The following is a 24,554-nucleotide window of genomic DNA, read 5'->3' on the forward strand; positions in this document are numbered from 1 at the left end:
CTCCCCCCCCAAGCCCCCCTTGGTTGCTCTCACAGCTCAGCAGGCGGCCAGCAAGTGTGGGTGGCCCACAATGTACTGAGAGGAGCCCTGAAGATTGCCTGAACGCTTTATTTCCACCCCAGAGTGGGTCTGTTTCCTGGTGCTGAGGGGCTGAGCCCCAGGGAGAGCGGAGGAGAAGCAGGCATAGAGTCCAAACCCAAGAGATGGGGATTTATTGGTGGAGGTTCATAGAAAGGTAAGGCCTCAGGGCCAGTCGTGTGGAGGATGGCGCCTGCCAGGCCCCAGAAGCACTGGTAGGGTGCAACATGGAGGTAAATGTAGAAGGAATTCTCTCTCTCAGCCCCCAGGCTCACAGCGGCACAGGACGGATGTGCCCAATGCACAGTAACTGATAAGGCACTTGAAATGAATACAAGCAACAAGGCAATCTGCTGCCACCCTTCTTCCCTTTCTGCCTCTCCAGGGTGCCTTGCAGATTAACCTTAAAGAGAATCGGGTGTTGGTAGAGCTCTGGTGCCCCCGGGGCTCGGGCTGATGGTGTATCACAGGTGGGCATCGTGGGCCACGCTCACTGGTAGAACTTCTTGCCTGGGCTGTTGGTGTAGTCCAGCAGCAGCTGGCATGGTGTGAACTGACAGCCATAGACGGCCTCGTACTTCCGCAGCTTGTCCACCAGCTGCTTGGCACCGTAGGAGTCCACAAACCTGAAAGGACCTGGGAGGACAGGAGGGGATGTGCTGAAGAAAGGAGGAGCACTAAGGCTACTGGAAAGGCGACAACACTGGATTTGGCCGATATGCCATGGAATCATAGAATCCTTAAAGATGGATGGGACCTCTGAAGGCCATCTAGTCCAACTCTCCTGCAGTGAACAGGGACACCACAGCTACATCAGGCAGCACAGGGCCTGGTCCAGCCTCACCTTGAGAGTCTCCAGGGATGGGGCATCAACCGCTCTCACTGTGAAAGGCTCTTTCCTTACATCTGACCTAAATTTACTCTTTTTAAGCTTAAAACCATCTCCCCCTACTCTATCACCACAGACCCTGCTAAAAGTTTGTCCCTCCTTTCCTGTTGCTCCCCTTTAGATACTCAAGGGTGTTGACTGCACCCCACACTTGGTGCCATCTTGCTGAGGGTGCACATAACCCCACTGTCAATGTCACTGAGGAAGGTACTAAAGCGTATCAGTCCCAGATAGGACATTCTCCAGAGGAGAAACCCAGCTGCTGACACAAGAAGCCAGCATCTAATCCTATGCACGAACCCAGCCCAGAGGGGAGCAGAAGCATGCTGCCATCTTTGTGCAGCCCTCTTTGTCAGACCAAACAAAAACAACAGTTGAAATGTGCAACCTAAGATTGGTAGCAAAGCTTTGAGTGTCCCTGCATGCCAGAGAACACCCTGGGGGTACAAGGCTACCTGCAGAGAAGGGGACAAGCAAATTACTTTGATTCCACTCCTAGTCTGAGATTGTGAGGAGGGATGTACCAGGTACCTGACACTTACCTCCCAAGTAAGGTGGGAAGCCCAAACCAAACACAGCACCAATGTCTCCCTCCACAGGACTGCTGAGGATCCCTTCCTGCAGGCACATGGCTGCCTCGTTCACAAACCTCGTCACCAAGCGCATCTGGATGTCCTCATCAGTACAGCTGTAAGGAAATAAATCTTTCAGGGCTGTGCAGCTTAAACAGTAGAGAGTAACAGAGAGTATATATAACAGAGAGTATGTGAAGAAAGAAGGGACAGGGAAAGGACTGGGGAGAAATCTTTTCTCATTGGAGTTGTCTCCAGCCATGTGAGGTCAAGGACTGCTGAGTTCTGTGCTATGACTCAAGGCAGGCACGTAAGAATGCAAGGAGTTGATCTGGCCAGATGGGAGCTGCTCCAGGAGACATTTCAGTCTCCGGCTGCACAACAGGTCTGACACATGAAGGCCATGGTTACCTACCTGCTCTGACAAACCCAGCCACCACAGGAAACCCTTCTGTAAAGGTGTTCAAGCAAGGACTGATGAATTCAAAGATGCTCTACTATAAGCACAGGCTCTCCCGAGCCAACAGCCTGCTCCCCTACATGGGAGCTGGTAACAGCCAACTGGCATTCAGAGTGACCCTGTGTTCAGTGCTGTCCTTCAAGGCTCCTGGTGCAGACATTGTGCTTGGAGCCAGGAGGAGCCAGGCAGTGCATGAGCCAGATCACAGAACCGCACAGCACTGCAGGTACTTACACTTCAGGTTTAGCTGGCAACTTGAACTGCGCCAAGACCTCATCCATGCCAGAATTCAAGCTCCTGTTTTTCACCCCCTCCTGGTAAACATAGAAACCCTTCCCTGCCTTGCGACCTGCCAGGGAAAAAAAAGACAGTTACACCTTGACATTTGTCTCACATGCTCACAACACCTTGGCCTCTGACCTCGTGACTCCCACTTCTGTTAGTGTGAGCAGATTCTCTCAGCACAGGCAGCTTCTCTGCTCTTCACAGCAAGTCTGTTTGCTGCCTCACCACGGAGGGAGGGAAGGGGCTCACATCCAGCTGGCTCCTTGGCAAAATGCTGCCACTTGTGCCAGGCCCCAGTGCCTTCATTAGGTCCAGGGGACAGATACATAATGTCACCATTTGCATGGCTTTGGCAGTAAAAAAGATGCAGTCCTTGACCATAAGAGCAAAGGACAGAGATGACAAGAACAGTAACTCTAACTGCCAGATTCTGGTCACAGCAAGGGTTGTTTGGAGGGTGAGAGCTGCCATAGCCTAGACACAGGTCCCAATGCTGCACATAGCTCCATCCTGGCACACTCAGAGGCATGGCTGACTCTTGAACCAACATGAAACAGCCTTTACCACAAGGACAGAGCCATCACCTTCCCTCCAGTGGAGCTTCTATAAACCTCAGGTCAGAGCTTGCTTCATTTCAGCACATTCATTCCCAGACACTTGCTTCTAATGTCCCTGCACGTGCAGGTTCAATGAAAGAGCCAGACAGAGCTTCATGGCATCCTGCTTGCTGCTTTCAATCGCATCTCTGGCTGCAGAAGTCATTTCTAAAAGGAAGGTCCCAAGGCTTACTCAGGGTACAGCTTCCCATCCCTTTCCTAGGACTGTTCTGCCTGCTCTCACCTGAAGCAGAAGAGGCTGGTGGATGCAAAATACTTTTCCTTGAAAAAAAGGGGGAAAACGTTGGATCACAACAGCATAGCATCTTACCTAAGAAGCCTTTCTGTACCATGAGCTTGAACAAACCGATGCTGCCACCTCCAAAGCGCTCGCCAAAGGCTTTGCCGAGATCTTCAGCCACATGTGTGGCCACGTCCACACCAACCTCATCAATCAATGTGGCAGCACCCACCGGAAAGCCAAAGGCTGTAGAGATGGCATCTATTTTCTTTGGGTCAATGCCCTCCTGCAGTGATAGAAGGGGAAGAAGTGATATCTCTGGAAACCCACTGTGGGGGTAAAAAGGGCTATCTGGCGTCACAGATGGTGACAACCCCTGTTAGCTGCTTGAGAACAGAAAGGAGCAGTGTAGTTGTGCTCACAGAGCTCCCAGTTCTCCCCTGACTTTGTACAAAGAGGAAAACCCCAGGCACCACATCTCAGCAGACCACATTACAGCCAAGAAAAGGCTGAAGATAACCGCAGGCACCGAGGCTGGTGCCTCACTTCATTCATCCTTTGTAATCCTTGTAACTTGCAATGCAAACTCTGCCTCATGTGTTTCTTAAATGGTTTGAAATCTAAATCCAGCACTGCAACAATTGTCCAAACGAGCTTCCCAACCACTCTGGGTGAGAGGACACATATCTAGTAAGAGTCTGAGTAGAGGAACTGGGCCAATGGTTTGGAATCCTGTGGAAACCCATCATCAGACTTCAGTGGAATTTTATACCTTCTGAGTATTTCCAAGCCAGGATCCGGGGAGAAAACCCCTCCCTAGCGGACACCTCGGGGTCTGGTTTAATAAGTGCTAATAGTTCAATGTGTAGCTTCAGCTGCCTGTCAGGGATGTAGTGAGAAGACAAACACTTTGTGGGTTTATCTTACACCATTAGTTCCCCTGTCTGGCAGGCTTACCCTATTTCCCTTCTCAGCCAGAACTTAGGCCAGGCTGACAGGGCAAGGAAGCAGCAGAATTTACACTACTGTTTGGTGGACACAGTTGCCAATGGGATACACACCTGGAGAACTCGGGCCACTTCTGCCAGCATTGGTGCCAGGCACCTCGTAGTATAGAAACCAGGTCCATCCTAGGGAAGAAGAGCACATGAGGGAAGCAGGTGAGGAAAAAAACTGCAGGAATAAACCTCCTCTATCAGCAGCACAAGAACAGAGGCTACAACACCATTCTGGGAAGCAACCGATGTGGGGGAGATGGTTACAGAAGCAGCAATGTACTACACTGGCCTTTAGAGATGCCTGGAGCACTTTCTGACTGGCCAGTTTTCCCAGCATCGCCAGGGAGACCTGCTCTGCATTACTGGAGCTTCACACACCAGTGAGACCAGTCCAAAACTACACTTACCCGACTACTCTAAGCCTACAGGCTAAACCTCCCATGCAGATGACACAGCACTGCTGATTGTTTTCCACTACAAGAGCGTGAGACAGTTCTGTTTTGAGGGCTGTGTGCTCAACAGAAGCCATCACTCCAACCTAATACTCCATGGTGGCTTTGATACTCTTCTGCTTTCACCTATGAATCACAGCAGTTTGTTCTCAGGTCCTGCCTCTCTTCTCCCTCTGCTTTGCATAAGTCTTCCTCTGCACTCACACACATATCACACAGAATTTAAATCCAGGAAGAGGATGGTTACTGCTCATAGGCCCCTGTCCCTGCATCTACCCAGACAGAAGAGGTAGAGTGGTCCTGCCCACACTCTGTTCCATCTCTGATGCATCTACAGACTGCAGCCCCCTGGAAGCTGCTTAGAGCAGGGATGCAGCTTCTTATGCTGATCCACCAGACTTCTACTGCTTGTCTGGCCCTTCAAGGTCACTCCAAGAGACATGTGAAGGATCAGCTAGGCATCTGTCTTATTCTAACCTCCATTTTCACACAGTAGCTCATGTCATCTTATCCAAAGCCACGCGAGCCTTCTTTCAGTGCACAAGCCCACTCTTTTATTTATAATCCCAACATGTATTTTATGCAGCGTTCCCTCACCTTGACCACAATGACAACTTTGCCTTGTTTGAGGCCAAGAGCAACAACAGAAGCAGTTGTGTCCTGGGATGTTTTGTCTGTAGTGATGATTTCCAGCAGCTGCATTTTGTCAACAGGGGAGAAGTAGTGCATCCCAATCACCTAGGCAGGAAGAAGAGCTCAAGGTTAAGACACATTCTATGTCACACTGTAAACTACTGGACAAAAAAGTGAGGAGCCCAGCCACAGGCTTTACTGTATCCCTTTCCAGTGGGAGGACTCTTTTCTCTCTCCTCAGCTTTCCCAAGGAAGCAGCACACGTCCCACGCTGTTGACTCAGTGAGGATTTAGATATGATGATTACAGGATCGAGAGCGTGGCTCAACCCTCTGCTAATGGTCTGGCAGCAAAACTTATTGACCTGTCTAGGAATCTCAGCTGAGCTCAGTCTCCAGGTGAAGCACAGGCACTGTGTGATCTGCAGGTGCTCTCTGACCTGACCTGGGAGAGCAGCATCATGCTTGGGTGGTGCTCCTTCAGGAGTCTGGATGTGGCAGAATCCCTGTGTACAGCTAGCAATTTTTTTTTCTTGGGGGAAGGAAAGCAGGGGGGGGTGATGAAGCCTATCTAAGGACAAGAAGGCATGATTTCAGCAACTAATTACAGAGATAAGTAACAGCATTTAAGAGATGATTATTCATCTGCATGCCTCTTCCTCCTAATGTGGCCATGTAATCAGGATGTCACCTTCATTTGTCCTGGAAGCTACACTTGGCACTAAGACCTGCACAAGTCAGAGGCACCTTGGAGGACATTTGCAGTCTGCAAAACTAATCAAAGAAAATACCTTAATTAGTTAACTGATTTCCTATTCGTTTCCCCATAAAGAGTCATTATACAGGCAATTTATTCAGCAAGAGGATGTTATTTGCAAGTATGAACAACTCAGATGCAATTTGCATTTCCAATGCAACTACGGTCTGAACAACAAACCAAAAAGAGACTCGTGAAGGTCACCGAATCCTCCAACGGTGGGGAGGGCACGTTGTTACTCTATGACCCTTACAGGCATCCATGGAACTTGTACAGTAAGATGAGCCTCTCAGGCAATGCACTGCCCTGGGCAGCTTTTAAACCACTGCAAAATTGCCATGGGCAACTCTACGTTTATATTTGTGGAATAATTTCCACCTGATCTCTACAGCTTCCCTTTCCTTCTCCTCAAGAACCTACTGCCTCCATATCCTACCTATCTAAAAAGCCTTGGCTGCCCCTTTGGTTTCAGCACCTCTGAATTCAGCCTTCCAGCCTGCAACTTTCCTTCTCTTTTTTGCTGCCAGATTAGTGCCTTCTCCCTGAGGAGGAACATTCCCACTGTGGTAAAGTCACTCCTACATCTAACCAGCCATTAAAATGACTTAGGTCTCCCTGTCTGAAGCATTTCTCAGCTTGAGATTAATGTAGTTTCTCTGCCCACTGTGAGCATTAACACATTCTGGGGAAAAAGCAGAAGATCCCAATGCTTGTCTACAGCAAAACCATTTTGTCACTACAGACAACACAGCACAGAGCAGACTCACAAGCTCTTTGGTACTGGTTACTCACCTTCTCTGGCCTCTGGCTAGCAGCAGCAATTTGTTTGATTGGGAGGGCAGATGTGTTACTGGCGAAGATACAGTGAGGAGGGGTTACCTGTGGCAGGGGGTAGAATAAACACTTTAAATGCACTGAAGTCAGACGTGATGTACAGAGTCTGAGAGAACAGTGCTTGCACAGAGCACTCCCAGCACCTGCTAATGCCTGAGGCATGAGGAAAAACTGATTTTCTCTGCCAGTGTTATAAGTTTATTCTAAGCAGCAGCCCAACTCAGCCAGGCCTGACTTCCACTGGGGGTCTGCAGTATCAGTCAGTTCCAGAGCTCCTGTGACTCTGCAGTCCACTATAATCACACTGGGTGCCAAAGTGAGGGACTTCAGAGGAGCACAGGCCAACTGCTTTAGCAAACAGTTATTTCCCCAAGTGTGCTCTTGAACAGAGAAGAGCAGTGGCAGTAAGCCAGGGATAGGTAAAGGACAAGCTGTGGAGACACCAAAGGACATTACTGTCATTCCACGCTCAAAAGAATGCAAGATTTTCTGGAGTAGCTCCCAGGAGTCAGGGAATGTTGGAACTGACCCCGTTCAGCTTAGAGCTATTGACTCCTTATTCACAGAAAGGGAAGACTGGCCTTGACACTTGCCCATGTACTGAAATGAGCAACTTGCAGCATAAGATGTGAGAAACCCATTGGGCGAAATACCCTGAGTCTCCATCATACAGTGGCCATGTCTGGTGTAGCTGCTCAAAACCAATACTCACAGCCTCCACTTCCTTCAGCACTTTGTGCTTGATGTTAATGTCCTCGAACACAGCCTCGATCACCATGTCTGCTTTCTCAAAGCCCTTGTAGTCTAGCTGGCCTGTCAGGTTGCTGAGAATAGAGTCCCTCTCAAACGATGTTAGCCTCTTCTTCTTCACCTTGCCATTCAACCTAGGGAAGAACATCTATCAGAGAGCCTGCACAGACCAGCCCAGACTGCTGGATGTACACTGTGACATCAAGGATTTCCCTACCTCCTGGAACAGGCACCCAAAATACTATCTCCAATTCAGCAGGATTGTCATTGGACTATCCTGCCATCTGGAAAAAGGAGAGCCCTGCTCACACAACTTGGTATATCAGCCAAGACTACTCCCTCCCACCTTAGCTCTATAAGCTACTAATGAACCTAATAACAAAAGCAATCATCAGTTAGGCGGTCCACCTACTTAATGGGCTAAGGCTGAGTACTCTGGCTCTATTTCATAGCAACACCTCAGCTCACTGCATAGGGCAACCTTACATGAAAGCATTTCTGTGACAATTAATGGCAGAAGCTTCCAGAGGAACAGTGGTGTCACAAGTTTCTGACTGCCAGCAAACAAAAGAATATTTTGACTAAAGTGAAGCCCCATCCCATGCAAACTCCTGCAAGCTCACATACCCTTTGAAGACTTGCTGCTGTCCTCTGTCCAAGCCTTTCTGCACTGTGTCTTTCAAAATGGTCTTCACACCTTTATCCACTGAAACCTGTGCAATCCCAGCTCCCATGAGCCCTGCTCCCAGCACTGCCAGGGTCCTGTAGAGAAAGCGTGTGTGGGGGGGAAGCATTAAAAGCTGGAAATAGCTGAATTTCCATTGCTGTGGTCAGACTCTCACAAGTAAGAGTCACAAAATCATTACGACTGGAAAAGACCTCCAAAACCATCAAGCCCAACCACCAACCCATCACCACCATACCCAATAAACCACGCCCTTAAGTGCCACATATACCCACTTCTTGAACAGCTCCATGGATGGTGACTCCACCACTCCCCTGGCCAGATTTCCAATGCTTAATCACTCCTTCAAAGAATCAATTTTTCCTAATATCCACCCCGAATGGTGTCCAAAAAGGCACTATTTTTAACGCAACATGATTTAATTTGCGGGTGAGACCTACAAACTATGGAATATTAACATTCCCAAGGTTGGAAATCTCCCTTCTGCTTTTCAGAACTCTGGATCAAAAGCCTCTCAGCAGACGTCCTCCATCTCTCCCTTCACACACCCCACATTTGCACTTACTTGACCTCACGCTGAGGTGTTCCAAACTTGTTCTTCTTGCAGTGCACCTGCCCGTGGTAAAGTCCAATCAGAGCCTTGGATTCATTGGTCATTGCAAGTTCGCCAAAATTCTGGAAGAAAGGGAATAGGGAAGCAAAAATTTAAGTCCTTAACAAAGCTGTCACTCTTCCAAGCATGCACAATCAAAAACATGGCTATGGGTCAGCACCTACATAGATGAGTCAACTGGAAATGGACACACAGGGCTCACTTTGCATCATTACCTCCCATGCAGGCCAGCAGTAAGGAACTGCTCTGTTCAGTGTCATTTCCCATGAACAATAGATTGCAAGGAGTATATACACCTCTAAAACACAGAAGTGCCTGCAGGAGTGGGGGTCTGCCAGAGAGCAAAAGCAGCCATCATTTTTGTGTGCCCATCTCTTTCCTTCCCCACTAACGCATTCAAAACTCGTTTCCACTCATCCTGGGAACCTCCAAGCATAGCTCTGGGGAGGAGCATTCACTGGTAGGGTAAGCCAGAGGTGAAGCTGTTGCTTTGCCAGCTCTGAGGGCCTTACAGAGCAATGCAGGAGCCACTTCTGCTTCCCCCAGTGATAATAATTGACAGACAAGAGACTAGAGCAAGAATTGACCCTTCCTCTTCCATGTGCATCCTGCATTAGCTAGGACCATTGTCCCGGCTGCTTCCAAGTGAAAGGGTCCTGCACTCAGACTTTGAGAACAATCTCTGAACAGGCCAGTTCTCACTGACAGCAGGACTCTGATGCTATTTTCAGAGGATCACAAAGAGGCCACGAAATCAAAGGCCTGCATAATCTCTCAGCATTCAGCATGAAAGAGGAAAGGAGACAGGAAGACAAAAGACAGCCAGCCTACGGGGACTGCAAACTAATGATGTTGTCTGAGCCAAATCAGCTTGGGAAAACCATTGATATAATGGAGTGTGCAGCAGGCAGTATCTTCCCTCACTACTGTCCTCTGAGTTAAAGGCTTGTTAAAACATCAGAAATGAGAAGATTGGAAGAGAACCTGTAATTCTCCTATCCTAAAGGAAAGGAGGAGGCATTAGAAAAGGCACGACACGGACTCTTATTCTTTAGGGGTTCCTGGTAAGATCTTCATCCTGCTGCTATTCTCAGGAAATAAACCACTCATTCTTTTCTGTAAGGAACAGAATATCCCGAGTCTTTTATTCAGCATCAGATCAAATGTGGGTGGAATGAATAACTAGAACAGAAAGTTCTGGGTGGGGGGTTGCATCTAGGAGGTCACTGCTAAGGTACAAGGCAGACAGCTACATCTCAGACCAGGACTTCATCACCAGAAGAGAACAAAGCAACCTACTGACAAAGCATGAGAAACTGCTGGATGTGCCAGACAGCAGCATGAAAAGCTGATGAAGGCTGCAGGCAGCGCTATGTGAACGGGCTGCATTTCAGCAGTGAAGGGGCAGTGATGTGACAGATGGTCCGAATACACAGATAAACAGATGGGCATGTTGTGGATCTTCTGGGGATCCACAAGTTGCAATGCCAGCAGTGCTCAGGTAATGACATCAGAACTGCTGTGCAAGACCAGGGTTACCTCATCTATATCAAAAATACTAAGTTACTAATTACTTAAGAGTTTTTGGTGATAAACTCAACAAACATGGCATGGAAGTAAAGAACTGAATGGAAAGGAAGGGCAAAACAGGGGTTTATTTCACAGAATCAATGAGTCACAGAATGGCTGAGATTGGGAGAGACCTATGGAGACTGTCCTGTCCAACCCCATTGCTCAAAGCAGAGTCAACTGGGGCAGGCTGCTGCATTCAGCTGGGTTTTGAACACCATGGAAGATGACTCCATAGTCTCTGGCCAACCTGTGCCAGTGTTCAAACACTTCCATAAGCAGAAATAAGTCTCTCATGTTTCAGTGGAATTTATTGTGCTCTGGTTGTGCCCAGGACCTCCTATCCTGCTAGTGGATACCAAAGCATGCAGCTATTCCTTCTTTATTACTTCTGGTATTTATACACACTGGTAAGATCCCCCCTGAGCATTCTCTTCTCGAGGCTGAAGAATTCCAGCTCTCTCAGCCTCTCCTCATGTGTCAGATGCTCTGGGACTCCAATCATCTTTGTGACCTTCTTTTGGACTCATCTGCCTGTTGTGGAGACTAGAGCTGCTCCTCTCAAGGGGCAGAACTTGGCACTTCCCTTTGCTGAACCTCACAAGGCTCCTGCCTGCCCAGCTCTCCTGGCCTGCTGAGGTCACTCTGAATGGCCAGTACTAGCAGTACTCCCACTGGAGTGGTTGCTAAATAAGGCCAGCTCCACTGAGGGATAGGGGAAGAGAAGCCCTGTTCTGTGTAGGGAAACCACTATTGAAAACAAACAAGAACATCACAAAAAACATCACCTCTAGGTTACCCGTCCCACGTGTCAAACGGAACAAACAAATATTGCTCAGATACACAGAGAAACCAAACACAAAGTCCTGCTATGTGAAACCCAGATCAGTGAACTCAGCCTGCTTTTCCCAGCCCAGGAAGACTAAACAGATAGGAATGAGATGAAGCACAAGCTTTCACAGATGAAGAACCCTGAAAAAAGCCCCCCAAAACTAAACCAGAACAACAAGACCAGTTCTGTTGTTCAATATAGGCCTTTTCCACAGCCCCGCTTGCAGTAGAGTGGGCAGGGATCCAGGCACCATTTTGAGCAGCCTGTGGAGAATATTATCCTTTGTGTGTACGGTTAAACTCACCACACATCTATACAGCTTATTTATTGCTACCTGGGATCTCATCTTCTTACCTGGGATTCAGCGAGGTATCCGGTGTCATGCCCCTGATCAAGACCAGCCTTTACGACCTATTTAAAAACAACAATAAAGATTTCCCATGACTAAAGGCATGTCCACCAACAGCTGTGCTATCATAATTGCTTAGCTGCACCTCCCGTTTTCACCAGTGACCACTATTGAGTATTCAAAGGGCGCTTCAAACACTCTGGGTCCTGTTCATGCTGTTCAAAGCAAAGTTAGGAATCACCTTGTCCTAGCACAAAGTACCATGGCAGTGAGTTTTCTGTCAGGTTGGTATTTACACACACCTTACGGATTCAGGAATTGTTTCAGCAGGACTCTGCTCCTGTAAGGTCAGAGCTCTCAGTTAGAGGGTGATGTTCACAGGTTTTAGAGGTGAAAAGTCACTTAAAAGAAACAAAAATCCAACCAAGGATAATGTCTGCAATACAATGCCTGTTTTAACCTTTTGTGGGGTTAGTGTTAGGAAAACAGCACTGGTTTTATTGACAAAGTTTTACAGACAAAGTATTCCAACCTAAGCATTCCCTCACTTGGGTTTCATACAATCATAGAATGGCCTGGGTTGAAAAGGACCATAATGACCATCTGGTTCCAACTGCCCTGCTGTGAGAAGGGTCGCCAACCAGCAGAACAGGCTGCCCAGAGCCACATCCAGCCTGGCCTTAAATGCCTGCAGGGATGGGGCATCCACAGCCTCCTTGGGCAACCTGTTGTTCCATTACCATAGAAACTAACAATCATGTTCTGGGAAGCTATTCTGAATTTTACCATTTTTTGCTGGGCAGACCACACAACCAGCCCCCATCTTCTATAAAGATCAGTCACTACCCATGGCTTTGCTGAGAAGAAGGAAACACCAACCCTGTGCCCGTTGTCATGTTATTTACCCCAAAGATCCATCTTCATTTAGGTGGTTTTCTTATGTCTCACAGTGGGCATTACCTCAATGATTTTCAGTGGAGCAGGGTACAGTCCTTTGGTTTGCTTCTGAACTTTGGTCTCCACCGTCTTGTAGACTTGCTGCCTCACAAATGGAAGAGCCATTGCATAGTCTGTTAACCCTGCAAGATGGAACAAAGCATGTCTCAGCACAGTGGCCTGTAATCAGCCTTAAAATAACAAAACCAACAGTTAAATAGTAGAATCACAGAATCACTCAGGTTGGAATGGACCTTAAGGATCATTGAGCTCCAACCACTCTTCTGTGGGCAGGATTGCCAACCTCTAAACCAGGCTGTCTAGGGCTTGATGCAACCTGGAGGTGTGAATGTTGTGTAGCTGCAATATGAGTATGCACAAAAAACTCAGCTAATCACAGGTAGCATGATCTGCTCAGGAGGCATCTGTGGCTTTCTCTATGGATAAGTCTCTTCTAGGGCTAAGGTATCCTCCTAATGCAACTGCAAAGCAGACCTGAACAGAGGGATGTCAATTTCCAGGCTCTGTTAACTGTACAAGGGCATGACTAAAGAGGATCAGTTCAGGGCACACCACCATGTCACTCCTCACCTGATTACATAAGCTTTGTACAGAACCTGCAACTGCACAGCGACCTTCTAACCACCAACCCACCTGGCTCAGGAGACAACTTACAGCATCTAATAACTTTGCTTTGATGACAAAACTATGTAGGAGCATGACCTCTGAGCAAGGCTGGATTAATATTCACTACAGTTCTTTGGCTTGGGCTGTGGTGCCCAGACTTACTCTGTACTAGTCCTTTTGATCTCTTGGCAGACACAGTCTTGTTGGCTAACCCTCTGGCAAAGCCAATTGCTACCTCCTCCAAGTACTCAATTGTTCGTGCATCTGGAGCCTTCACACCTGGCCCTGTGAACAAAAGAAAAGTCTTGAGGAAACACAACAGAATTTACCATTGATGAGAGGGTGTGACAGTAACAGGATATTCCTTTTAACTGCTACCACTCTGCCCCCTGCCTGCTTGACTTTTCTTGATTCTGAAGGTCTCCAAGATATTTAGTGTTCATACTATTCATACAGAACTGCCAACGCGTCAAATCCCAATGGAAGCCAATGGCTGTACACCAATTAAACACAAACACTCATTTCAGAGAACAACAGAAAAGTTTTAGTTGGATGGGAACATGGCCAGACAGTCAGACCTACTGCTCAAAGCAAGGCCAAGTTCAAAGTCTGGTTTTAACTTGAGAATTCCATCAGGTTACTCAGGAATGGCCCTGAATATGTTTGGTCTGGCTCTGAATATCTCTGAGAATGAAGATCCCATCACCTCTCTAGATCCTTGTTTCACTGTCTGACTGTGAAGACCTTTTTCTAACACCTAACTATCATTTACCTTGTTGCTGTTTGTGCTCCTTCAAATAGCATTACCCCAGCTGAATGGCAATGTGAATACTCAGTAAGGAAGCCCCTTGGCACTGGGTGCTATTTGAAGGAACAAGAACTGCCTCCAATGATTGCACATCACCTTTTTTTGTGTTCCTTCTATATTGTAATCTGGATTGAGTCAAGGGTGGTAAGTTAGCCCTTAAAGGTAATTCACACTTCATATACACAGCAGTAAAGCTTCATGAGCAGATTTAACTCAAGCCTGTGCACCATGGAGCTATTTTATAAGTGAGAACCGAGCTAATAACATCTCATCCAGCTGGTCTGAGACAAGGCACACGGGAGCTTCCCTTGCATTTCTCAGGGTAGACAGCAGCACTTTTAAAATAGGCACACATATTTTCTTCGCATTCAGGAGCACTTGGAAGTGCAATCTGCTCTGCAGCCTGCAAGGTTCATCTCCATTCAGCTGAAAGTCAGCAATTCAGACTGCCTAAGCTGTTGGGGGTTGGCCTCTTCTCAAGATCTTGCCACTGGAATTAACATCTGCAGGCTGCATAAGCATTATAGATTCCAGTCTGTTCCTCTGACATGATAAATGAGGAATGTAGGTTCTCAACTTTATTATTAGCTTAAGCGAGAGAGCCAACACTCCTGATGCCCTCTATGCTAACCTTCCCCTGTTCACTTAGCTTTACCCTGACATTTAAAGATCCTTGTACCCATGCTTCAGCAGTGGGAATGAAGATTATCCTGCAGAGAATGGTAACAACTTTGCAGTCTACATGCTCTGCTCCACCTAGATTGTGGCATTAATGGCTTTGCCCCCCATTAAGTTGGAGAGGTTCACCAACAGGCAGCAGATCAGCTTCCTAGCAACTGAAAGGCATAATGCCTGACCTAGTGGGTCCACCAGCTGGTCAACCAGACCCATCTTCTTTGCTCTGTCAGCATTGATGTTCCTCCCAGTCAGCATCATATCAAAGGCAGCAGGAAGTCCCACCTGGAAGCACAGAAAGTGGGTTTTAGAAAAGGGACTACATCATACAGAAGAAGAGTCTGCAAAGTAAACTTTTTCTTCTCCTTACCATCTTTGGTAGGCGCTGAGTTCCCCCTGCCCCTGGCAGGAGTCCCAGTAATACTTCAGGTGCTCCCAAGACTGTTTTCCTGTCCTTTGTTGCTATTCTGTAGTGACAAGCAATGGCAACCTTAGGAAAAAAAAGGGAAAAGACAACTAAAGGTTTCCCTGGGAAAGACCACAGAAGAACTGGGCATCCATCAAAGATGTCTCTTGTGCACACTGCTTCGGCTTTCCTCCTAATTCTATTCTGAGTCCCTAAGTCAGCTGCTCAAATTCCTTCAGTGCTCATTCACTGTTTCTTCCAGCACACTCAAGGCTGACAGTAACAAGGAGCTACTGATGTGAACATAAGACTAACAATCTGAATCGAGCTGTTTTCAAACCTTGTTAATTTAAATCTCATCAAGACCTTTAAGGGCTAGAGTCACACAATGCATTTAAAGCACGGTCCCGTTTACTGATCAACCATGATATAATCACTTCATCATCAAATCCAGATCACTGTGCTTGTAAAAAGATGTGGTTACTTAAGAAGTACTCAAGCAACTCAAGACTATATTCCTATGATGTTGTTCCACTTTAGCAACAAATTTGCTCTACGAGTTACTGCAATCTTAGTTTACAATACACTGAGTGAAGATTATGAAGCAGATACTGCATCCAGCTGAAGGGGGAAGGGAGGGAGAAGGGCACACAGGCCAGGGTGGAGTCCAGCCAGGTTCCCCACACTCATCCCTCCCATAGGAACCTTTAAAAGAACAGAAGCTGGTGGGATGTGAGACTCATTTGCAGCCTGGACTCTGCCAGCAGTACTTATGTAAATACAATGCCTGCTGGAAACAGCCTGTTTGCCCCAGGATGCTCTCATCTAAATATTATTCTGGCCCACACACATCATATCTGACTAGATGTCCTCTGACAGAAGCAGGAAAATTAGCACGGCAGAGCTCTGAAGCTCCAAACCATTAACTTGCCACAAACACATTTGAATGGATGTAATGAATCCATGTCAGGTCTCAAAACCCTCTCAGGGTAGACCTGCGGGTATCATGTGGATAACTTAGAGAACCAGTGCTACCAACTCCCCCTGCTGCTCAGCAGACTCAGAATTGCTCAATACCTCCAGTCCTCCTCCCAGGCAGGAACCACTGATGGCAGCAACTATGGGCTTTGGAGACTGCTCAATTTTTTCTAGCATCTTCTGTCCATCCTGAGAGAGCTGAGTCACTTCCTGAGAAGTCTTGCAGGCTGCAATCATGCTGCAGTGAGGCAGAAAGGCTGATCAGAACTGGAAAAGCACTGAGAAAACAGCAATAAAATCGAGAGTGCTCCAAGGAGTTTGCTCCCCTTTTCCCAACAAAGCTCCAGTGACTGACAGACAGGCCAGAGCTATTCAGTCCCAAAGTCTTAGATTAACAGACAACGCAGGAAGACTACTAAATTCAGTGAGTTAAGTCACCACACGCTGACACTGGTTCATGCTTGCAGGCAGTGAATGAGTTTCCTTGTGTCAGGGCTTTGAAAGGCTTTGGGGGAGAAGAGGAAGGGGTCATAGAAAATCTCAAAGCACTTGCCAGAAAGGGTGTGGGGAGAATCCAGAATCACTTTTTAGAGAAGCAGATGGCCAAGGCTCTGATGCTGCACTCCGCCAATTAGAGACTCCCTCAGCCAATTATTCCCATGGAGGCTAGAACTGTTTGCCAGGCAGGAACAATTCAGCAGGCTCGTAGTGCTGAGGCCAGCAGGCACCTCTTAAATACAGCCTGTCCTTTTGCTCTGCTCTCGTTACTCCCTCCTTCCCACCATATCACATATCAAGTGCCCTGGCCTTATTCATGGGCAAAGCAAAAGGTAATACGTTTTTTGAAAGGCTGGTTTGTCATTTACCTTCCTGAAAGCTTAGAGCTTTCTGGCTTCTAATGTCTTTTAAACAATAATTCTGCCCTGCCTGAGGTCAGGACTAACAGCCAATTGCACTCCAGGTCCCAGTGAAAGCACCCACACACCCTGTGAGCTCCCCACAATGAATGGCCTGGGAGGCTGTTTGGATGCTTCACATGGCAGGAAGCCAAGTCCTGCCTCATTGAGGGGCCATACTGGCAGACAACCAGGCACTCAAACCCAGCTTAAATGAAGCTCTGCATGTAAATTATCTGCTCTTGTTGTGTCCCAGCCCAAAGCACAATGCTAACCCCGGAGCCAGGAAAGGAACTTTCCTTGGCTGCACTCCAGCATGCAGGAAGGAATGACCCAATGCTACAAGCAAATCAAGTTTAATGACGAGCCGTGCTCCTTTTTATCAAGGTCCTGACTTCGTCTGAGCAAGCTGCACATCCGGTGCACAAGGACTTCACACCCAGCCTCTGTCTCACCCCTGTGGAGATGTCGGTGACAAACTGCTCAGACTGCACAGCACACCAGGACTCTGACCCCGGTTACCAGACTTTGGGGGAAACACCATCAGCATCACTTGTAACACACCCAAACTTACTCAATATCTGCTCCGGCAATGAAAGAACCTGGCTTTGAAGAGATGAGGACGGCACTTCTGATGGCTTCATTGGTCCAAATCTCATTCATTACTTCAGTAAACTCTGCACTGAATTGTTTGGATAGAGTGTTCACCTGAAGGCAGCAAACAAACTTTGTAAATAGGGACTGCAGGAGATGGTGGAGTTTAACCCCTGATTAAACACTGGACTGGGCCACCCAGGAACTTCCCCAGCACAATTATAATCATAGAATCATCAAGGTTAGAAAAAACCTCTAAGATCATGGAGCCCAATTGTCAACCCACCCCCACCATACTCAATAAGCCACCTCCCTCAGTGCCACATCTCCATGCTTCCCAAACACCTCCATAGACAGTGACCCCACCTCCTCCCCAGGCAGCCTGTTCTAATGCTTCACTGCTCTTCCAGAGAAGAAATGTTTCCTAATATCCAACCTGAACCTCCCCTGTTGCAACTCAAGGCCATCACCTCTCATTAAATGTCCAAAAGCTCACTGTCCAATTTTTACTTTATTCACAGCTTTGAAAGGCTGCAGGTTAGGAATGTTCTTGGTCTGAAATCACGGCATTTTCAGTGCCTCATCTGTACTGCAGTTGAAACAGTACCTTTGAATTTGGTGTGTGGAAGCGTACGACAGCAACATCTCCTTTGATATCACAGCTCATGTGGGTTCTAGCTGGAAACAAATGGAAACACGTTATCAGCTTATGTTCAGTGGGTTCTGGGAAAGCAGATGAACTCACATAGAAAATCTTCAAGCTTACCCTGAAGTGCAGTGGAAGTGGAGACATTACGGCAAGCATAGCCTAAAGAAAAGACATTGCAGATGTTAAAGGAATGCTCAGTAATCCCAGCTGCAGTGTCCCTTGTTCATGTACCCTCCTTGTGCCAAGCACTGTTACAGAAAACCCTAAACCCGCCTGCTCCCTCTTTAAGGCTCTGTGCTACCACCAGAGTTCAGCACACTCCATGCTATGGAAATGACCTTCACACACAGCTTCCAATACAGGAATGCCAAGCTGAGGGCACCAAAGCCTCATTGCTCAAATCCTGAGGAGAGACAACAGGGGCAGCACATGGGGGTATTTTGCCATCAGGGCCCACAGTTCAACATAGTAACTTACAGATCTTGTTGCACTTGGGGAGTCTGAAGCCTTTAAGTTACATTCTCCAAAGATCAAATAAGTGCCTGACAATACTCAATGTATATGACACTCAATGTATATAATTACATATACTGCAAAAATACACTTGTGCCTGTGACCTGTGCCAACACAAGCATTACTGCATAGACAGCAGGGAGTGCACCTGCTAACCAAAGCACACAATGTATATTCTCTCCTCTATCAACTAAATACCAGATCTATCTCTACTAATTGCAGGTGGAAGCACCCAGACAAACTCGTTATGTTTCAAGCACTCCAATAATAATCATACAAACAAGTTCTGTCTGCAAGTTAAATCCCAAATCTCCCTTTTTTCTTCTGCTGAGAAACTGTATTTTGTCCAATGACCTTTTGCTACACAAATGAACTCCAGCTCTGTTCAAGTGACCTTGATCCGGACCAACAAGATCATCTTCTCCTGCAGACCTATGCATGAATCACTGCCAAAGCTGCTTTAAGTCTGCAATCTAGAAGCATTACTTCTTACATCATACTGCATACGTACCAATGGAAAACTTAGCTGGGGGAGGTGTATGATCAGGAGTGCTGATAGCAAATTCAAGAGGAAAACAATCCCTTTCCCATCAGTTTGGTAGGAAAGCTTGCAAACCCCACCAGCAGGTGATCTCCCCCCCCTCCATAATCCCATGACACAGCTCAGGGCTGCAGCTCCCCTGCACTTCGACCCTCCTTCCATCCCACTGCAGTGCTGGCAGCAGGCTGTGACCTTTGTGCTCCATTCCTCAGCTCCTACACACACACACACACACACAGGGCTGAGCTGCAGGATGGAAAGTGTGCGTCGCTCTGCACCCAAATGCCATCTTATAAACAACGAGTGAATGGATTTCCACTCCAAAGTGGCCACAGGTTGAAATGGCTGTGGCCAAACTCATCTTTCCCTTAACTTTTAGGGAACTTGAGGGAACAGGCTGCCCAGGGAGGTTGTGGATGCCCCGTCCTTGGAGGTGTTCAAGGCCAGGTTGGACGGGGCCCTGGGCAACCTGATCTAGTAAAGGTGTATGTTTGGTGGCCCTGCCAGGCAGGGGGTTGGAACTACATGATCCTTGAGGTCCCTTCCAACCCGGGTCATTCTGTGATCTGTGATTTAGTGAGCTGAAGACAGGTGTTTCTGAAACTAAGCACACAGTTGAGCACGGTTTGACATCAATCTCTTTGCCGAATGATGCTCCTCAGCATCACACCCCGCACTTAGAACTCAGCAGTATTTTAACCTGGCAAAAACACCATCACTGTTCTCGACGCAGTCTGAGTTGTTTCACTTTAATCCTGCGTTACTTCCAGGCATATCAGGAAGGAGAATGACATCAAACGAATCTGAGTTGCAAAGCAGATGATCGTGTTCCACACCCACAACCAGATTCTGGTAGAGCAGGGATACCAACATCTCTCCCCAGTGCTTACCAATAGCCTTCTCCATCGTACATCCCCAATCCAAAGCAATAATAAGAAAAACCTGAAGAAATGAATTAACCTTATCCTATGGCGAACCACTCTTTTCCTCTTTCCAATTCCTACACGCAGAACAGCTTGCAAGAAAACCTGAAACCTCCAATTCGACTTTGCTTTCAGGTTTAGCAAAAGAAAAGATAGGAAGAGAAGGGGAAAAACATTCAAGAGAAAGGCTGAATGAGTCTCACTATATTTTAAATACAAACTCTTTGGGGAATGGTAGTGACGTAAGAATGAGAGCAGCTTAATAACCAAGTGAGATTTCATCAGCCTGAGAGGCTTTTCTTTCAGATCCCAGCGTGCTCGTGCTTTTAGTTTTGGATGTGGAAGCTATTTTCCACCTTTACTTGGTCACAGCCACAGCACATCTGCTTCAGGAGTCAGATCATTCAGCAGCAGTGTTGGTAACTTGCCTAGATCAGAGCCAGAAACCCCTCCTTCGTGATTCTGAAGGGAACAGCATCAGGCCAGATACACACTGCTGCCATTTCACTAACGAGTCACTCCAGTATTAAAACGTTTAAATACAGACCAATTTTGCCTACTTTACTCCAACTGAAAGACCATCTGAAGAAAGAGTGCTCCATAAAATTGCTCTCAGGACTCAAGACAGACCTCCAGATGCAGCAGAGATCAGAAAACACCTCTTTTCTGACAGCTACTCAGAACCCATTTCCTGCCACTTTCTTTTCTACTCCTTCCCTACCCCAGCACTTCCCCATGCTCACCCAGAGATGGCAGACCACTCGAGCTGGGAACTGGATCCATAGGTGGCTGAGAAAAGGTTCCTTGTAGTCCTGAGCTAAGCTGAGCAAAGCCAACGAGCTGCAGCACTTCCAGCCTCTCCTGTGAGCTGCAAGATGGGAAATGTCTGGCACACTGAGCCTCACTGTCCCCTCTGGGAAGCTGTCAGCACATGTAGCTGAGCAGGTACAGCTTGCTCCTGAGCTTTTCTTTAGTCTACTTACAGCCTTTTGCATGCTTTCTGGCCTGCCCTGGCTTGGTTTGCATGCTGCTTGATAAACACTTTGTTCCTGCAGTGTAACACTATTTAATTATGGTGATAGTAGCTCCAGGACTGTAATGAAGAACATAACTAGAAGAAACAAATCCACCAATGATGGCCCCAGAAACCTCTGGGGTTGCCACAGTTCTGCTCATTATCAAACCCTGTTCCTGTAGCAACCGGGTCATGCACAGATCTGCTCCAACACCATATGAAGACAGGCATTAAGTTCCAGGAAACACTGCTTACTTCAGCTCCACATCCATAGAAGACTCTAAGGCCCTTCAGAGCGATAAAACTGGCTGCTTCCAACAGCCTGAGTTATGTCCCCAGATCTCACTTGGGGGTCCTAGTGACTTCTCTCTTTGGAACTTCTATAGGGGAAGCACTGTGAAATAGGTCAAGGAGCAAATGCACAAGGGAGAAACGTTTGTACACCAGAAATAGGGCAGATTGTGGGACACCAAAGGCACTTCCCCAACCATCTGGGGACACCTTGTGAGTCCCAAAGACAAAGGTGTCCCCACCCAGGGGGGCAGGAACACTGAGGTGCTATGAGAGCAGCTCAAGGACATAGAGACAACCCTCAACTCAAGGACACAAGGACAGCCCCCAACAGGGGGGGATCCCTCCAAAGGGGTTGTCCAGAGTCTCAAAGGTGAGATCATGGGACGGCAGCTCCCTCAAGGAGGCACACACCTAACAGTGTCCCCCCCATACAGGGGGGGCCTCACCACATACCTCAGCAACTCCCATCCCCACCAGCCCCCATAGTGCCACATACAGATCCACCCCGCCCTCGTGCCTGGACACACCACTTCACAACCCCTTTACCTTTAATAAATCCTCAATGAGGCCCTCACCCAGTGCAATATGTGGCCTACGACCCCCCCACCCCTTATACATCCCTCTACTGACCCCAACACAACACCATTCCCCCTTTGGTGTCACCTCCACACCTCATCACACTGTACCCTTCACAACACCATCCCTACGACCCTTTACCCCTCACAAACCCCCTCCATTGACACCTTTAAATGTGAATACACCTACAGCCCCTTCACAACACCATCCCTACAACCCTTTAACCCAAATAAACCCCCTCCAATGACACCTTTATATATGGATACACCTACACCCTTCACAACACCATCCCTACGACCCTTTACCCCTCACAAACCCACCATTGACACCTTTCTATATGGATACACCCACAGCCCCTTCACAACACCATCCCTACGACCCATTACCCCACATAAACCCCCTCCATTGACACCTTTATACATGAATACACCTACAGCCCCTTCACAACACCTTTGTGTTTTGTTGTAAAGGGTCCTTATGACCCTTTACCCCTCACAAACCCCCTCCAATGACACCTTTATATATGGATACACCTACAGCCCCTTCACAACACCATCCTTACAACACTTTACCCCTCACAAACCCCCTCCATTAACACCTTTGTATATGAATACACCTACAGCCCCTTCACAACACCATCCCTACGACCCTTTACCCCACATAAACCCCCTACATTAACACCTTTATATATGGATACACCTACAGCCCCTTCACAACACCATCCCTACGACCCATTACCCCACATAAACCCCCTCCATTGACACCTTTATAAACGGATACAACTACAGTCCCTTCACAACACCATCCTTATGACCCTTTACCCTTCACAAACCCCCTCCAATGACACCTTTATACATGAATACACCTACAGCCCCTTCATAACACCACCCCTACTACCCTTTACCCCACATAAACCCCCTCCAATGACACCTTTATATGTGGATACACCTACAGCTCCTTCACAACACCATCCCTACGACCCTTTACCCCTCACAAACCCCCCACCATTAACACGTTTATATATGGATATACCTACAGGCTTCACAACACCATCCCTATGGCACTTTACCTTTCACAAACCCCCTCCAATGACACCTTTATATATGGATACACCTACAGCCCCATCACAACACCATTTCTACGACCCTTTACCCCTCACAAACCCCCCTTTATTAACACCTTTATATATGGATACACCTATAGCCCCTTCACAACACCATCCCTACGACCCTTTACCCCTCACAAACCCCCCTTTATTAACACCTTTATATATGGATACACCTACAGCCCCTTCATAACACCATCCCTACAACCCTTTACCCTTCACAAACCCCCTCCATTGACACCTTTATATGCGGATACAACTACAGCCCCTTCACAACACCATCCCTACGACCCTTTACCCCACATAAACCCCCTTTATATGTGGATACACTTACAGCCCCTTCACAACACCATCCTTACAACACTTTACCCCTCACAAACCCCCTCCATTAACACCTTTGTATATGGATACACCTACAGCCCCTTCACAACACCATCCCTACGACCCTTTACCCCACATAAACCCCCTCCATTAACACCTTTATATGTGAATACACCTACAGCCCCTTCACAACACCATCCCTACGACCCCTTACCCCTCACAAACCCCCCACCATTAACACCTTTAGATATGGATACACCTACAGCCCCTTCACAACAGCATCCCTAAAACCCTTTACCCTTCACAAACCCCCTCCAATGACACCTTTATATATGGATACACCTACAGCCTCTTCACAACACCATCCCTACAACCCTTTACCCCTCACAAACCCCCTTTATTAACACCTTTATATACAAATACACCTACAGCCCCTTCACAACACCATCCCTACAACCCTTTACCCCTCACAAACCCCCCACCATTAACACGTTTATATATAACCTACAGGCTTCACAACATCATCCCTATGTCACTTTACCCTTCACAAACCCCCTCCAATGACACCTTTATATAGGGATACACCTACAGTCCCTTCACAACACCATCCTTATGACCCTTTACCCCTCACAAACCCCCTTCAATAACACCTTTATATATGGATACACCTACAGCCCCTTCACAACACCATCCCTACGACCCTTTACCCCACATATACCCCCTCTATTGACACCTTTATACGTGGATACACCCACAGCTCCTTCACAACACCATCCCTACGACCCTTTACCCCTCACAAACCCCCTTTATTAACACCTTTATATATGAATACACCTACAGCCCCTTCACAAACCCCCTTATAAGCCCTCCACACCCCCCCCACATCCACCCACCCGTCATTTCAGCACTGCCCCCCACCTCACCGACCCCATTACCACACCAGGCTCCCCCCCACCCATATCTCACCCTCAGCTCCCTGTCGACGAGGCGGGTAATACTTGGTAGCGGCCGCGAAGCGCCCCAAGCTGCCCATAGCGCGCACTGCGGCCGCCATCTTGTTGCGCGCGAGGTCGAATGAGGGAGAGGCCGCCAAGGGAGGGGGGGC

General features: G+C 47.6%; 1 protein-coding gene across 1 annotated transcript; it reads right to left on the reverse strand.

Annotated features, from left to right (window-relative positions):
- Positions 1–92: 92 nt before the first annotated feature.
- HADHA (hydroxyacyl-CoA dehydrogenase trifunctional multienzyme complex subunit alpha) lies at positions 93–24,547 on the reverse strand. The gene is made up of 20 exons (XM_015859744.2): positions 24,416–24,547; positions 18,279–18,320; positions 18,120–18,190; positions 17,493–17,626; positions 16,122–16,260; positions 15,009–15,128; positions 14,821–14,923; positions 13,318–13,440; positions 12,553–12,671; positions 11,598–11,654; positions 8,795–8,904; positions 8,172–8,306; positions 7,507–7,678; positions 6,753–6,839; positions 5,169–5,309; positions 4,183–4,251; positions 3,212–3,407; positions 2,234–2,348; positions 1,510–1,655; positions 93–714 (listed from the first exon to the last, which is right to left on the reverse strand). The coding sequence occupies exons 1-20, from the start codon at positions 24,501–24,503 to the stop codon at positions 569–571; spliced, it is 2,313 nt and encodes a 770-aa protein (XP_015715230.1). The 5' UTR covers positions 24,504–24,547; the 3' UTR covers positions 93–568.
- Positions 24,548–24,554: the final 7 nt, after the last annotated feature.

Source organism: Coturnix japonica, chromosome 3, assembly GCF_001577835.2.
Source record: "Coturnix japonica isolate 7356 chromosome 3, Coturnix japonica 2.1, whole genome shotgun sequence".
NCBI lineage: Eukaryota > Metazoa > Chordata > Aves > Galliformes > Phasianidae > Coturnix > Coturnix japonica.